Raw genomic sequence first — 18159 nt, 5'->3', positions numbered from 1 at the left:
ACAGGAAGAATGTAGCCTCGGAAACCCAGACGTTTTTATTGTGAATGTGATACTGTTGGGAGGCGACGTGAATGATGGTGGTGTATTGTTGTTGCAGCTATGGAGAGCAACAGGATCCATGTGGACAAAGATGCCCTGAAGAGGACTTCAGACATGCTGGGAGTAAGATCACACATCAAGCAACACTAGGTCCCACTCACTGCTGGCTTTGAAAATGTCTCAACCACTTAACCTTCTTTTTACATTGTACAATCCTGAGTGTCAATGTAAATCTGAGATTGCACAAAATGGAACCCAAACACGACCTGTTCATTTTGGTCCATTTGTACACTCTGACTTAAATGGACTGTGTGCACCTCAGTCAAACGTGATCCACGGTCTTAAGGACTTTTGTGCTTTAGGCTTTAATTTGGAAAAAGTGTCGTTTGGAGGATTATCGGCTGAAGAGAGCTTCTGTATGCCAGGGACTGTGACAGTTGAGTCAGCCCCAAAAACACTGTCCCGATGATGGAAGTTCTGTCATCTTCCAGAAACGGTGTACACAGGCCTATACTGTAGATCTCTGGTTATACTGTACCTACTACATGGCACACGCATTATTATTTGCTTTACTTGCATTTACATGTACTGTACTAACCGTTTTTACCCTCCTGTAATTTTGAATGCTGTAGGCAGGAAAACCAAACTACAAAATTGGCCTAGAGTTTCATGCTGCTTTTAGTTCAGTGCATGACAAGTCACGGCAGTACATCACTATCTTAACAAATAGGGGAACAAACTGAGGGGGAAGAAGTGCCTTGCGTGGAAAAACATAGAAACAATGAGAGATGTACGAGAGGTGGATTTAGTGACTTCAAGGACCTGTCCTTATATTGCTGGAACTGAGTGAGCGAAACAGAAGGAGCTTTTTAGGTGGTCAGCATACACAGGTGGTGGACATAGTCATATGCATATTGCAAGTTCAACACACACACACACACACACACACACACACACACACACACACACACACACACACACTGTATTTCGAACAGCAGCAGGGGTTTTATTTGTCGAAGAGAGTGTCCCCCATGTCGCAGCACTCCTATAAATAGGATGTGTGTTTCCTTTAAGAGAAGCTGCTGACGGAAAGAACATCATTGTCTGCCACACTCCAGACAGACAGACAGACAGACAGACAGACAGACAGACAGACAGACACACACACACACACACACACACACACACACACACACACACACACTGTCTGCATGTCATATTTGATTAGGTTTTCTTGCTCGGCTGTCAAGTGGAGCCCTCCAAACATCAAGCGGAGGACTTCTTCTGGCTGTCAGTCACACACTGCATGTACGCTCTCTCATCTTTTATTGCAATTCATGTTAACTTCAACCCCACGCTTTGTCTCTCAGGCAGTTTCCCTTTACAGAAAATGACTCATACTATGAGTTCACACAGGGATATGAAGTCATACACGTTCTTTCTAATACAATCGTGTCATTGACATCCCTGATGCGGTGTGTGCGTGTGTGTGCGTGCGGCCGTGCGTGCATGTGTGTGCGTGTGTGCTCGCGTGCACGCTCGTCCGTCCAACTCCACTGAGGGGCACCATCAAATATTGATGAGGCCGTCTGGAGTCTGCACAGGGCGGGACAGGCACATAATGTGGAACTTGGGCACATATCTGGCTGCTCTTTTCTTTCGCTGTCTTTCTCTCTCTTGCCTATTGTATCTCCGTCTGTCACCTCCGTCTCCATTTGGAGCCGTCTCTCACTCGACTGAGAGATGCTAGACAGACAGACACCCTCCCTCGTTCCCTCCCACCCCGTGTCTTTCTCTCCCTCTTTGTCAATCATTCTGTCAGCTTCTGCCTTCCCCGTTTCGTTTCACACCTCAGACACTGGCATTTTGTTGGCTTAAATGTCTTTCCCTATCACCGTCTAGCCCCTGGCTTACCTACATCATGTCATCCTCGTCCACCACTACGATCCCTCCCGTCCCTATACACCCCCGTCTATTTTGTTCTGTTTGCTCTAAGATGATTAGTTTTGCAACTTTTTCACAACTTTTCCCCTTGGGCGTGCGAGCGCGCCAGTGCACACACACGTGTGTCGTAGATTTGAATGTTGTTGTTTTTGTTTTATTTTTATGTTGATTGAGAACTATTATTTAAACTTATTCCACATACTAGTAGTAGCTCTCTGGTTACAGTAGATTGTTTTCCCCCTTTTTTCTCTCTAATTGGCCTAATAGTCGTAGCATTTTGTACTCTCTAGGTCGTCCACGTTCTCTTCGCTTCTGTCTTATCTTTGTTGTGCTCTCGGCTTCGGATGTTATCAGACTATTTAATGTCTGTCATCAGCCCTTATCATGCCCTCATTCTCTCTCTCCCTCGTTCTATGTGGCTTTCATTCTCTCTCGCCAATGCTCATTCTCTGCTTTTCTCTTGCTCTCTCTTATTCCTCATCATTTCACACTCCTTCTCGCTCCCTCTCTCATTATCTCACTCCACCTCATCCTTTCTCACTCATAATCCAATTGTCTCATTCTCTCCCATTCTCCCTCTCTTTCTCTTTCTCCCTCTGTCTCTCTCTCTCAGACTAAGATGAAACAGTTGGAGCAGGACGCCCATAAGGCTGCAGGACAAATCTTCCTGGTGACCAGCAGCACCCAGCTACGCACGGTGTGTGGTGTGTGTGCGTGCACCTTACTGTTAATGCAGGGTGTTTGCAAGTCTTAACATTCTGGAAAAGTATGGAATAAACTGTTTGTAATAAACTAGCCCAGCAGGGGAACGGTAAGCCTCACACATGAAAAACATCGTTCATCGAGTATGGGAAGGCATTGCGGACTCGCCATTGGCTTAATGAACAGCCAATGAGGACAAAGTCATAAAAACTAATCACACCCGTGTGATTATCATCATCTTATCATCATCATTCTGGCCAATCACATCCTATGTCCAGCTTTAAATGTTTGTGTTTACACAAACACTCACAACTGGCCATTCATTATCAATGGCATTTAATGTGGCTAGTGCCCCTCAAAAATCACACTCGTGTATCATCATACATCAGCCAATCAAATCATCACATTCTGTGCTACAGACGCACACAAAGCTGTGCATAGGAGGGGCCAGCTTACTCCACAAGCAAAAGAAAAAAGAGAGAAGAATAATTGAAAAGAAAAGAAACACATGTGTACCTTGTTATAGTGTTCATAACTGCCTGGATATCAACTTTCAATCTGGGGAACATTTCTAATTCAAGAGGCTTCACGGTATAATTATTCCATACTGGTTCGATTGTTTCTACGAAAATAGGTCATGGTTTGTTTTCGAGTTCATGGATCGAACACGCAAAATATAAAACCTGGATCACTCCTGACCACAAGTCAAACACTAATGTGTTATGCAAAATATGAGCCAAAGAAGTGGACATTGCCAGCTATGGGGTCAGTCTTCAGTCGTCTGCATTGCGAAATACATACAATACAGTCTCACTATCAGTATTTTGAGATCACTGCCGGTGGTCTGGAATTTTCATTTGGGAGAAGGGCAAGCACTGTCTAATACAGTCCCATCATGTCTTTTTTAAATGTTTCAAGACATTTAAGGAATGTCTCATGGGGGTTGTTGAAGTACTCAATTTACTTAAGTAAAAGTATCAATACTGTAATTTAGAAATATTCCATTACAAGTAAGTAAGTCCAGAATAAAATAATTACTTGGGTAAAAGTACAAAAGTATCAGTATCATAAATAATGTACTTAAAGTGCCAAAAGTAAAAGTAGTCTCATTATGCAGAATGTCTCATTTAAAAATTTCAATATATTGAAAATAGCCGATCTACAAGCTCGCAATGCGTCCATCACAAAGCATTGTGAGCTTGTAGATCGGCTATTTTCAAATGGCTGAAATGTATGGGGCTGAAGTGGCTAATGCATGTTTGTTTTGTACTAATAATTATAACTAGTAACTCAAGTTTTCAAATAAATGTGGTGGAGTAAAAGTACAATATTTGCCTCCGAGATGTAGTGGAGTACAAGTTAAAGTATTGGAAAAATTGGAGTACAAAAAATAGTACAAATGCCCTCAAACATTTACGTAGTTATTTTTGTGTGCGTGTTATTTAAAAGGTCCTGTTCGAGAAGCTGCGTCTCCATGAACGCTGCGAGAACAAGAAACTCCCCAAGACTGTCAACAAACAGCAGCAGTCTACATCCGAGGCCACTGTGAGGAGAACACACACACACACACACACACACACACACACTGTGCACAGACGAATGTCAGCTTTGTTTCACGTTTATGTGCTTATGTAAGTTAATGTGCTTTATCTAAAATGTTATGCATCTGCGTAGACATATTATGCTCACTCACACACACACACACACACACACACACACACACACACACACACACACTGATGCTCACAGAAAATGGCTGTTTAAAAAAAAAGTTGTGCTCACTTCTGTATGTTGATTTCTGAGCACACGTCTTTGTGTCCTTTGTGGGATTTCATCATGTGAAATTATTTAATTTACGAAATAGACATGCACGACACGCTAAGTGTAAAAGGAAGCTCTGGATGATATAATTTCAGAGAAAATTCCAATTTACAGGTTTTCTCAATCCACGGAATGAAACGGCAGGACATTAACATGCAATGAAGCAAAACGAAAGACAAAATGTACTCTGAATACATTATATTTGCAGTACGTACTGTAACTGTTTTTAAGTCCAAAACTGCAAGAAATGTGTATTGTGTCTTTTCGGGCATGCAGTTGTTACAGCTTCAGGACCTGCACCCTCTACCCAAGATTATCCTGGAGTACAGACAGGTCAGTCACAGGTGTTGACTCATTCCTTTATACACCAGCTCATCCTAGAGAGAACAGGCAGTACAGTCACGGGCTTTGGCTCTTTAAATTATACACCAGCTTATCCCAGAGTGCAGGCAGGCAGGTCAGCCAAAAGGCTCTCAATTCATCTCATTAATTTGCAGACTGAAGATTTTCTTTTTTAACTCGGACGGATTAAGGGGCGGCGGTGGCTCAGGGGTGGAGTGGCTGGATGGGAACCGCAAGGTTGCCAGTTCGAACCCATCAGGCTCCCCCAGAGTTAGCGTCGAAGTGTCCTTGAGCAAGACACTGAACCCCTGGTGCATGGTTTCCGCCGCCATCGGTGTATGAATGTGTGTGTGTGTGTGTGTGTGTGTGTGAATGGGTGAATGTAATGCACAATCTATGTAAAGCGCCTTGGATAAAGGCGCTATATAAATGCACCATTTACCATTTAACAGGCAGTACAGTCAAAGGCTTTGGCTCTTTAAATTATACACCGGCTTATCCCAGAGAACAGGCAGGTTAGTCAGTCAAAAGGCTCTTAGTTCATCTCATTAATTCGCAGACTGAAGAAAAACTCAGACGGATGAAGTCATAGCCCGCTTTAACGACGTTAACTTTTATGAATTGCTTTTTGATTCTGTTCTCACAATCATCAATATGGTTATCGTACATAATGATGCCTATAAAAGTCATTGTGTATGTTTTTCTGTGTCTCCCCTCAGGTCCACAAGATCAAGTCCACGTTTGTAGATGGCGTTCTGTCCTGCATGATGAGCAAGGTGAGGGCACGAAATACAGAGTTATGTGACCATCATGAGACCATGACGTTTCTACAGTTTTTCCAAGTAATAGTCCCTAATAACAGGAACTCGTGCAGCAATATTGCTTCTCCTATAGCTCACTTTGAGAAATGGCTGATTCAGCTTTTCTCCGTGGAGTTGGCCAGTAATTTTGGACAGTATAGATTTTGCACAGTATAGATTTAAAAATCAGTGGGTGTCAACCCCACAATGTTAATATTCTACACAAGTTTCTAAGACTATTAAATTATGCTGATTATTAGGTCTAATCTCTGACTGATCTTGCTGACTGTATGCGGCTGCTTGGGACTTGATGAACAAAAAAACAAGAACTCAAATAACCTTAATCACTTAAACTAGACATTAGAGGTGGTAGATTATGATCATTTACTGTACATAATCAGCCACTGATTACTGTGACTAGGTGGTCTAATCTGAACTTTGTAATGTGTAACATTGATCCCTGTGATCGTACCTGAGCGTCAGCTATGGGGGACCTGCTGTAAGCCTCTGCACTGCTGCTGCTCTGGCTCTCATCTAGGATCTGAAATATTCATTGATTTCTCTATCTCTGAATTACAGTTCTATTCTGATACTGGTACGTTGATGCAGCTCTTCATCGACCTGATGAATCAACTGAAGAATGTATATGGCTATGTTTATGTTACCTTTGCTGGAAATAACTATACACCAGTAGCTTAACGCATTTTGACCTGACAACAGATTCTACAAATGTCTTCTAGATCATGACAATTTTCTGAAAAACCCATGTTTCTATTTGTCAGTCTTTCTCAAACATTTTACTTTTCATGTCAAGAACCCACAAAAATGTGTAATATGTAATCGGCCCACTGACATGACACCCCCCCCCCCCCATCTGAAAATATGTAGTTCCAGTGACTCCCCAGAAGAAGCAAAGATTTGAGTTAAAAACGTTCGCTCAGAAAGAATATATTCAAACATTTAGGCCACATTTTAACGATTTTTCACAAATAGCAGACCTACAAGCTCACTATGAGCTTGTAGATCTGCTATTTCTCAATAGCTAAAGCATAACATAATGCAAAAGGGGTTAATGTACAGTACCACAGTACATATCTTATTATCACTATGACTAACTCACAACTGCAGCAATAAATACAAACGACTCCTTCTGTTCACATCTCTCAACGGTGCCAAAATGAATGGACAAAATGTCCCTTTTTCGACGTGTGGAATATATTGTGCCGTGTTTTTTATTATACATTGTCCTGGCTTCCCACCCATGGGGGAAATTATAATGGACAGTGAGTGAAACTTTATGGCGACTGTCTGCCGAGCTGAGACTCGGAAACACAAATTAGAAAAAATCTCGATCTGTCACTTCCATAGAAAACCATGCTATGCAGAGAAGTGCCTCAAGCCAGACTGACTCCAACACAGGAGAGTGTCGTTACGCTGCTCTCCCACCAGGCCTCAAGCATTTCTCTTTTTCCTAACCACTTAAATCCTATTTCATTGACCGTATAGTCCTGTCCCCCAGGGGGCTACACTAGCCTCCCTCCCCCCCCCCCCCCCCCCCCCCTCTACACCAAATATGTTTGTCGAAAATAGCCAATATACAAGTTAACGTGTTGCGTTGCGACTTGCTGCTGTAAGGTTGCACATCTGCTATTTACACTGAATGTGGTTACAGGAGAATGTCAGAGTCCTTTTTTCTTTCACTAGGAAAGCAGACAGTGGGACAGATCACGGCAACAAGGGGGGGTACTTGCATCACTAGGACAGAGTGTATATGTATATAGTAAGATTTGCTCAGTGCCCCCCAGTGTAAGAAACGGCTGCCATGTGTAAACATGCAGATGAGTTTTGTGGTGAGATGTGTGAGCACAGTGGAATCTGTAGGGAGCTGGACTGGAGCTGTTTGTGCCTCTGCACTCATTGAACTCCACTAATGAGCTCCTCTGACTGTCAAGATTAGCCGTTAGGCTTTTCTTAACCCATTTAGGCCTGGCCTCGAAATTAAAAAAAGAAATCTCCTAAATCCTCCATTTTTCTGAAATAAATATTTTCACGATTCTTCCAAAATAGCAGACCTACAAGCTCGTAGCGCGCCACTCGGTGGCGCGCTATGAGCTTGTAGGTCTGCTATTTTTCAATAGCTAAATTATAACATAACGTTTAAAACACCAAAAGGGGTTCCCGCCCCAAAATGGGTGAAGATGATCCACCACGCTATCCTTTAGCCATGGGGTAGAGAGGAAACGCTGTGTTGAAATGTGCGACTAATACATCTATTTAAATGAACCTTTGGCAGATGGTGTTATAGTGTTACTTAGTTTGATGACAATGACCTTCGACAAAGAACCGCCATGTGTACAATTTCAATTCAGGGCATTTAGCAGATGGCTATAGGGCAACATCAGAGTAAATGACCTAAACGCCAGTCACACAACGACAGGGCAAAATGGTCAAGTAAATAGAGTGCAAAGTAAACAATGAAGTGCTACAGAGTATAGTACCGGTAACTAGGATACCAGTTTATTACATACCCTGTCTGTGTATGTGGACATACAACATATATTGTACATGCACTTATTATACCAAACAATGGGGAAGGGAAACTTGGATTTCTCCGTTGAACAGAAATAGATGAAAATGTACAAAAACAATATGAATCATTCATCCTCGTTGTTTGTAGAATTGTTCTTAAAAATCTATATTTCCAATTTTCCTCTCAACCTGTGGGTTTTAGGTTGAACATCTGCCTCTCCCACTTTTCTGATTGTGTCCTTTGTGTCTCTCTGTCTGTCTATCTCTCTCTCTCTCTCTCTCTCCACCAGAACTACGTCTCCTCCACATGGTACCAGACCAGTGCAGTGACCGGTCGAGTCTCATCCAAACACCCAGTGAGTCTTTCCTCCCTCATGTCTGCATCTTCCACATTTTATTTATTTATTTCAATGGCACTGTGGGTCCCGGGTGTTTTGTTCTTGCTTACCTCCTGTCATTAATAAATGCAGTACTAATGAAGTCATTTATGTCTGTCAGCCATGAGCAGAAATAGTGGGTCGCTGAGTCACAAAGCGTAGGGGAAACTTTCAGACCTATGCTAAAGTAAGAAGTAAGGCCTCTTCATAGTGTATATGCAGTGATCCGGTTTTACTTTCGCTCTATGTTCTGCATCCATCTCTGTCTACGGTCTTTGTTCTATTTGTCGATATCTCATTCTCTCTCATTATTGTATTTGTTTCTCTCTTATTAAAGAGAGTTTGAATTTGATTAAACTTAGATTAGATTTGCTGTACACGCACTCACAGAGAGGTCCAGAGATGTGATTGTGGTGTCTGTGCGTATGTGTGTAAGCACGCACAGTGAGGTCCACTGATTGTGGTGTTTGTGCGTGTGTGCGTGCGCGCGTTGACGGATGCTTGGCTAAGTTCAGAGGCAGGGGCAGTGTTTGTTTAACAATCTGCTGCATTAAAAAAGTAACTATGTATTCTTTGGAAATGGCAGATCTCCATACCAGTTTTTTCTCCTTCTCATTTAAGCTTGGCAATGTTTTTTGTCAGGTGAAACCTTGACCAATGAAAGCTCATGAAACGTAAGCGACCTATAGTCATCAATGGGAGTCGACCCCATGCCGCCTAACCGAATGGGAGCCGCCTGAACGCCGCCGGCCAATCGCGTAGTAGCGACCTAGTCGCATGGTTAAAACCAGCATAACATTGAAACATTGGATTCGTTGACCATTTGAAGACTTTGAACCCAAGGATGTTGCCATGCTGATGAGTGGCTTCAGTTATAATATGTATCAATTCTATGCTTTCAAGTATAGTTTAATGAATTCCATAGCCTTAGAGTCGGGCAGTGGCACCACTGTGAATGTGAATGTTGAAATCTCTGTCTTCAAAATCATTCTTTCATGTTCGATAATAATGAGAGAGCAGTATATTAGCACAGATAATTCCCGGGGCGAAATAGTTGAAATGTGCCTCGGAGAGGGCCCTGAATATCATAATAATAAATAATACCACTGTGAGTACAGCTGGTTCAGCTTTAAGGCACAGTAACAAGATATTCAAAGAATGAGTACTTATTATCCGGGTCAACCTTTGTACAGCTAAACTTTTCTGAGTACCGGTAGGATCTGAAGATCATGAATTCAAATCTTACGTTTATAGTGCAGTAGGGCGTATAGGCCACTAGCTGGGTCTAAAACAGATGCAAAGTATACTGCAACGGGGACACGCAATGCTGTGTGTCTGTGTGTGTATATAAATACATACACACACACACACACACGCAGTATATACAGTATATATTTACAGTGAAAAAGGATGGACTGTCCTTATGGCAGCGACTGCACACACCAGAGAACAGAGATGGACAACCTACTGCTGCAATAAGGGATTTATTAGTGTAGTGCTGACTGCGGTCCCTTCCTTATGGAAGGTCCATGCTTTTTTTTACAGTTTATATGCCTGGCCTGCTGCCTATAGACTTGTGTGTGTGTGTGTGTGTGTGTATGTGTGCGTGTGCGTGTGTGTGTGTGTGTGTAGTTGTGTACACCCGCAGGCAACATTCAGTCTCTGTATCTGCTGGGCCAGCAAAGTCCTTTGGTTCACCCTTCAGCGTTGTGTTGCTTTCTTTTTGAAGTTCAGTTCGTCAGATTCAAGACGCACTGACGCAGACAATAAGTCAAACTAACCTCCGGTGAAACTTGGGGCCGATCCTCAGTTCATCCACCTCATTTCAGCCAAACTATGGCTGCAGTCGTAGCTGTAAGCGGAAGGACGTGCGTGCGACGTGCGTGCGTGACTGTGTGATTGTTTGTGTGCATGTGCTCGTGAGCGCGTGCGTGTGTGTGTGTGCGTGTGTGTGTGTGTGTGTGTGCGTGTGTGTGTGTGCCCTACAGACCGCGTGTCTGGATGATTTAGTTGTATTGGTGCTGCAGTAAAGCCTTTAGTCACGCTGAGAGCTGCTTCGTAGAGTCAGGGAAACGGCACCGCTGAAATATTCATCACATCACCACAAAGGGAAAAAGCGCAGTGAGAGAACTTTTGAGGAAATGTTTTCATCTGACAGATTTATTGCACCCCCTCTCTAACTTCTAAACTAAATTAAGTTCAGCTAAACTGAATTAAACTAAATGCCTATCTTTTTTTCTGCTGCTGCTGTCAAAACATGTTATTGTTTGCAAATAATCAGTGCGGCATGTGCATCATATCGCTAATGTCTGTCTAGCCTCCTGTGTGAAGCTTAATTTGTCACTAGTGTGACAGGGGCAGATGAAAGCCCTCTGCATTAATGTCACTATGTGATTAATCCCCACTTGTTGTCTAGCGTTCAGGCAATTCAATGTGGCTTTGCATTTTGATTAAGACTGTTTGCTTACGGTAGCTGTCATGTACCAGTGTGATTCCAAGCCTACCTTTGCGTTTACCTAGCATGCCCTCAAATGCCCCCCAGGCAACATTTGCACTACTCTGGTTCACCCCTCGTGTCGTTTTCTTTAAAGTTCACTTCATTACATTTAAAGATGGAGTGCCGTGATTTTTGTACTTTTTCTGTTTTTTATACGGGTCTATGGAGTTAACATTAAATAGACCCCCCCCCCTCCCCCCCAGGTGTGGTTAGAAGTGAAATATATCTTCCCTGTGTATTGTTGGTTTCTCAAAAGGCCCAACCGAGGCCCAGGTCAAAAGGCCCAATCGAAATGACAGTGATATAGTGTCATCACAAAAATATCATGCCCTCCCCTAACCCCTCCTCCTGGATTCATATCGATTTAAATCGATATATGATATATCGTTACATGCCTATACACTCTATGGCTGCGGCCATAGCGTAGTGGTTAGAGAGGTCGTCTGTTAAGCGGTTCGCCTCCTGACCCCCTTGTCTATATATGTGTCGATTGTCGAAAATGTATCATCATTTGAGCAGCCATCAGCCGGGTGAAGCTGAAAGTGAATTCCCCCCCACCTCTCCCCCTGCTCTGTAATCCATTGTCTCTACCACTATTCATTCACTATATACTTTAGCACTTATATCTGTGCCTCTGAAAAAACACCTCTTTTCAGTCAGTCTCACTCATGCTCTCATTGTCCTCCTGTTACTTCTCGTGTGCATACAGTACAGTACATGCACTCCCACTGCGCTTCTCACATGTGCACCGTTTCACAGAGCTGTCTTGGTTGGAGCTACAGTAATTTGGTGATTTGGTGTTTGACTTGGAAACCCCCCCCCCAAACACCAAACTCCTTGATAGGAGCTTTCTCCACTCTGCTATAAGGATAATGGAACAGTAGCCCTGGATTCCAGCCTTGATTTGCTGCGTTCCGCCGGTCTGAAATGTAGCACAGAGTGACATTTCAGATCAGCGGAACGCAGCGAATCAGGCTGGAACCCAGGGTATAATGGAACAGCCTTTTTCCCTCTGTGATTGTTGGAGATATATTACATCTAGCACAGTGTTCACACCTTCACGAACAGGCTGAACAAACACCTCTTCAGTATGTGACTGTAATCCCACAAAGCTCAAGGACTAGTCTTTCATCCAACATTCAGTTTACACATACGGTAGCTTGCAGTCTGCAGATCATTGATAGGCTCTTTTGAATGTGTTTTTCTCATAGCCTGTATCTGCTTAAGCTTAAAGGTATTATGACATCATTTTTAACATAATTTTAACAACATTAAAAGTCTTGGCCATGGTCCTTCAAACGTGTCTAAAAAATTTGAACTTTTTTTGAACACTCCAGTATTTCTTGCCAGGAGTTTTTGTGTGTATGTAATATGCATCCTGAGAAGGCATAGAAAAACACATTATTTTAGCCTGTAGATGTCGGTAATTCCCCCTTTCCTGTCAATCACTACCCAGCTCCGCCCCCCCACCCCTCAAGCCCTCCATACCTCTCCGCCCCCCTCAGAGAAAGGGACTGTTCTTATTTTTTTCCTTTACAAGTTCACAGCATCTCAGCCATAGCAACGCTGCCAGTGCCAACGCACGCAACTTCTTCTCCTTTTATAACTATTTGTTTATAGTTTATATAAAATGTTATTTATAATAAGACTATCACTGCATGTATGTACTGAGGGGATGGACAACAACATGTATTCTCTGCTGCAAAAGGAGAGGAGACTGGAGCAACACGGACATTTAGAGCCTTTTATTAAGGTGCTGAGTATACAAAACGACTAACGTTTCGAAACGTAAAAGGCTCTAAATGTCCGTGTTGCTCCAGTCTCCTCTCCTTTTGCAACTTTGATGTCCCTGCACCTGTGAAGCACCGGATCAGCCGTTTTAGGCTTGAGGCGCGTTGGTAGACTCCCTTTGTAACATGTATTCTCTATTCAACGTCATCGTACGAGCAACAGTTGGTAAACAAATAAGGCACGTTCGGAAATACCGCACCGGAACGCACTCGCCTATTAGTTTGCATTGCACAGTGCCAGTGGGCTCAGTGCGCTATTTCCGAACGCGCCTATGAAACTCCTGCAATATCTCACCCCACGACCACGTCGACATAAACTTGTGTAAGTTCATCGATATCATACTCAATGACTATAGCCTATCATTATTCGCCATACTTTTAACGTGGATTATATCACACGAGCGTTGGCTGCGTTGCTATTCCACTGTATCGCATTACAAGAACAATAATGAGCACATGCAATCTACAACAGCTGGTGCACGCCACGAATCAAAGATTAATAATAGTCAAACACAATAGTCAAATAGTCAACAATAATAGATTGACACAGCCGACAACGGAGCAGATTGCTTCTTCTCTAGAAGCCATTATTATTATTATTATACTGAAACAAAGTCGCGGTCAGAATGAGGAAGAAGAGAGGAGAGCATCAGGGAGAGGAGAGGGGCGGGGATGAGGAGGAGGGGGGCGGGTTGTAGAATTGGTAGGCAGGGAGCAGAGGAGAGGGGGCGAGGTTTAGCGTTACATTACGTAGGCCTCCGCCGTCCAAGCCACGAGTCATATTTGCATAATTATTCACAAAAGTCCAGACAGCGGAGAATACACTGAATGTTCAAATTTGGGTTTTTTTTGGTGAAATTGATGTCAAGAAAAGCCAAAGAACACAAAATATCTACAAAAATGTGTTTTAAATGTCACAATCCCTTTAATAAAAAAAAAAGAAACACTGCATAGTCACAAAAAATGAACACTGTTGAGGAAATGAACACTAAACTGAGGACTGAAGACTGAGGAAGCCGCTCCCCTTTGAACATAGTAACTTTTGTAGTTTTTTTTTGTAGTGGTTCCTGCATCTCTGTGTGCTAGTCTGTCATACGCCCAGTAACCTAATCACACATAGCAACGCTGTCATCAAATGACACACCACAGAGCCACTATACCGATACATGTTCTGTCTCTTTTCTTCTCTTTTCAGCAGGGTGTATCACCTCTTTTTCCCCACACACTTTCTCTCTCCAACTCTAACCCTCGCTCTGAATGAGGCGGTCGATAGCTCATCTCTGTGTTCAATCACCAACTACTGATCTGACACGCATGGGCGCACGCACACACACACACACACACACACGCAGGCACGCACACACACACCCCGTTTCTGTCACCCCGGGGCCTGAGCTATACAGTAGAATGTTTCACACTGTGGCGTCGTCCTTGGAATGAATTCTAGCCCATTGGCTGTGGGTGTGTGTGTGGGTGGGTCTGGGGTGCTTCAGCAGTCCTCAGCTGACCTGTAGAACAGTTAATATAGCTGTAATGCATTCCATTCCAGGGCAGTGGTGGTGATAATATAATGGATGCATTGATGAAAAACCTTAAGATGAGAGAGGTAGAGCTACCGATATACGCTGACATTTATTCAAAGGACAACGTCGTTAGCAGCAGCATCTGCGGAAATTAAACGCACCAATCCCAATGTCGCTATTGGTGATAAAATGTAGCCTGACGACCGACTTTTCAACACCCAACAAGTCCAAGTCCAGTTCAATGACTTTCGAGAGAGAGAGAGGGGAGGGGGGCAGGGACATGCAAACGACACCTTTTTATTTTTCTACCCAGATTTAGAGGAATATCTCATTTTAAACACTAGGAAATTACCCGACCAGTCTATACGCTGCAGCCCAAATGACTGGTTATCAAAGTAAAATTGAAAAAGCTGTTGCTTGCTTTGCTGTCAGTATCGCATATAATCGCATTTGCTTGATTGCCTAGAAGTGCCTGTCAGTCAGAAAGTTTGTATGATCGAAAATTGTGAAATGACACTGGAATGACAGACAGAGAGAGAGAGAGAGAGAGAGAGAGAGAGATGTGGCGGTCCCTCTCCTGCGTGAAAATTTGTCGTAACAAATTATGTATAAAACGTGGAACGTGACAACTGACATGACATACCTATATCTGTCTCGCACCGGGTTCACTTAACTCGTTTGGTTAGTGTGCTCACTGCAGCAGTGTAGCTCTCCACTCGAGATGAATGAATGTCGTGTTCTAATTAAAATTTTGATTGTGTATACTGTATATACTTAGACTTCGTTGCGCGGAGGCGGTACCGTACACCCAAAATAGCCGCTCTACAAGCTCACAGCACGTCTATGATTCTGTGTGCGCTGCACACTGCACGCCTACACGGCACCGCGGCTCAATTAAGCAAGATTAAGTGCAGATGCGCTCATTGCTCTGATGACGCCGCGGCCAGGTTCAGAGCCTCAGAGGGGAATTCTTTCAACATAAAATGCTACATTCCAGTTCAAGACGGAGAGGACACTTTTCTCCGATGGTCAACTAGGTATAGGGGCTAGTAGGGGCCACGCAATAATTGAGCTTAAAACCTTGGCCCGTCCGCCTGCGGGCAACGGGGACAGCCTGTGCATCACCAGCTGGAGAAGTTAAACGCCGCGGCCACAAAATAGAAGGATAGTGATATCCTTCTCTTTTTGTGGCCATAGCGTGAACTCTCCAGCATCTGCTGCACGCATGGCCTCCCTCGAGTCAGTTCAGTTGATGAACCTTTTATGTTTGTATTAAATCTTAAAACATTTCAACAAATCTCAGTTTAGAGTTGAGTTATATACCACTGATTAGGACATGAACTGCATGAACGTTTCACTGCATCCCGCTGGTTAGAGCCAATGGGGAATGCCGAGGCTCACAGAGAGGTTTGCTTCCTGCACCTGTCTCTTGCTGTGATGCTGCTGGGTTCGTTTGAGGTGAGTCCAGACTGCAGCAAAATACAAAAACGAACAGAAAAAACAATGAAGCTGTGAATCAGGGCAGGAGGACGGCAATAACCACAACGTACGTACGTACGCGCGCGCGTGTGTGTGTGTGTGTGTGTGTGTGTGTGTGTGTGATAATAAGCAGTATAAATATATAGTAGATATATAGCCTTGCTGCAGCCACCAATTTGATCTCCCGACTGTGCCCAAATCGATGCCCCAGCGTTCAACTCCCAACCCTCTCTCCACATACCCTTCTCAACTACAATCTTTCATCTTCTCTCTCTCTGTCTTCTTCCTCAACGCGCCCACGTCTTTAATATTCGACTTAGTGAAACTAAGGAAGGCAAAAGAGATGAAAGGACCAATGAAAGCCCTTTTTAAGGCACTCTTCCACTGAGAACGGTTCTCAGAACGGTTAATAATAACGGTCCCAATTGCATTCGCATTACCATTTGACTGTGTTTGGTGCACTGCAGAGTGGCTTACACCGTGCCCATGCATGCAGTCAGTATACGGTTGCATAACTGTGCTCAGCCAAAATAATCTGGCGGGAGGGAGAACGATGTAGGTATTCAATTATTGGTTTTAGCAGGTCAACTCATGACTCATGAAGGTGGGAAAGCACTCTGATAGTTACACAAAATACATAGTACAAGGACGAGTTTGATATCTTCTTATTTTCACTCCCATTAACCACAAACTCTATATAGTTTGTTGACTGGAGTTCCCCAGTGGTATATCGTTGTCACCATCCATTTTCTCTTATACGGCACATTTCTATCAATATGCTATTTTCACCGATGTTCTATGTTGGCCATGCCCAGAGCAGGGATGCAAGGTTTCCAAGTGTTTAAATATCTTCATGGACCATTTACTAATTCTTGCCCAGAATTCCCAATGTTGAGCAAAGTTGTGTGTCTTTGTGTTTTGAATGTGTATACAGTGCCCATGCACTGGGCAGTGCATGGGGTTCTTCTCTGTGTCTTTCTCAGTAATAACATTACTCAAGTCATTAAATTGATGCAGTATAATGAAACCACCACGACAATACAGCAGTTCCCATCTGTTTAACATGGTGATCCACAGGGACTAATTTCTCTCGCCATCTTTCGCTCTCTCTATCTCCCCCTAGCTCTCTACTGTATGTCTCTCACGCAAACGCACGCACACACACACACACACACACACACACACACACACACACACACAATCTACTTCTCCATGATTCTCTCTTTATCTTGCCTGTTATTTCATCCTCCTCTTTTTTTGTGGCGTGTTCCTCCTCTGTCGAATCCTATTAGGGTTGGATATTGGTGTTTAATGAGTTCATGACTTCATCCCTCTGAAAGTAAGCAGTAGAGTTTAAACGGCTTAAGGGCTGACATACTGTAACGTGTCCCAGGATTGAACTTTGTGTGTTTGCGTCTGCGTTCATGTGCAATGTGCATCCGTGTATGAAGTCGAAGAGAAAGGAGATGCAACAATGTAACATTTATTTTATTTTTTGTGGCTTTTGCCTTTATTTTATATATATATATATTTTTTTAATGGAGGGACAGACAGTATAGGCTGACAGGACATGGGGAGAGAGTTGGGAGGGGAAGACATGCAGTAAAGGCCGTCGGGATCGGGAGTCGAACCCGCGGCCACACTGCCAGACTGGATTACCAGCCACGGTGCCTGGACCGCTGAGCCACGGCCCAGGCCACAATGTAACATTTAGAATGCAATATGCCTTGAACCCAGTTCACACTCATTGACTCACACAAGCTTGAAATGGCTATAATTTACTGGCATATAAAAGAAAAATGTTGCCATCGTGTGCAAGCGGATTGTGGATGCTGCTGTATCCGGTTATATCACATCGAAGGCCTGCATTGTTTATCATGGCACATAATTATGAACGCACATAGCGTCACTATGCCGTTACCGTCATCATGACAATGTGTCATGACGGTGCTTACATGAGAGATGTTACTTCTGTGAACTTCTATCCACAATTTGCTTCATAATAACAATGTTGGCATGAATGAACTGACAGAGATTCAGATCGTGTCGTGTGTGGGCATGTTTGTGTGTCTGTGAGGGTGTGTTGTGTGTGTGTGTGTGTGTGTGTGTGTGTGTGTGTGTGTGTGTGTGTGTGCACCCCTGTGTCCATGTACAGTACCATGTCTACAATGGTAACACAAAAGCGTCCGTGAGCATGAGTGACTGAGAGTGCCGTTTAACCCATTTTGGGCGTGAACCCCTTTTGGTGTTTTGTTATAATAATTATGTCATAATTTAGCTATTGAAAAATAGCAGATCTACAAGCTCATATAGCGC

The 18159-nt window shown here is 43.4% G+C and overlaps 1 protein-coding gene across 1 annotated transcript in view; it reads left to right on the top strand.

Moving 5' to 3' along the window:
• The window catches only part of poln (polymerase (DNA directed) nu), a gene marked incomplete at both ends in the record, with an annotated part of 62858 nt that overhangs the window by 3118 nt on the left and 41581 nt on the right, over positions 1–18159 (top strand). The window contains 6 exons of the mRNA XM_080792309.1: positions 98–162; positions 2597–2680; positions 4135–4230; positions 4783–4839; positions 5568–5624; positions 8468–8533. Of these exons, the coding sequence (XP_080648435.1) occupies positions 98–162; positions 2597–2680; positions 4135–4230; positions 4783–4839; positions 5568–5624; positions 8468–8533 (425 nt within the window). The remainder of the gene's footprint in view (positions 1–97; positions 163–2596; positions 2681–4134; positions 4231–4782; positions 4840–5567; positions 5625–8467; positions 8534–18159) is intronic.

Source organism: Protomyctophum bolini, assembly GCF_963924005.1.
Source record: "Protomyctophum bolini genome assembly, chromosome: 20".
In the NCBI taxonomy this organism is placed as follows: Eukaryota; Metazoa; Chordata; class Actinopteri; order Myctophiformes; family Myctophidae; genus Protomyctophum; species Protomyctophum bolini.
This window is presented reverse-complemented; position numbering and strand designations above follow the sequence as displayed.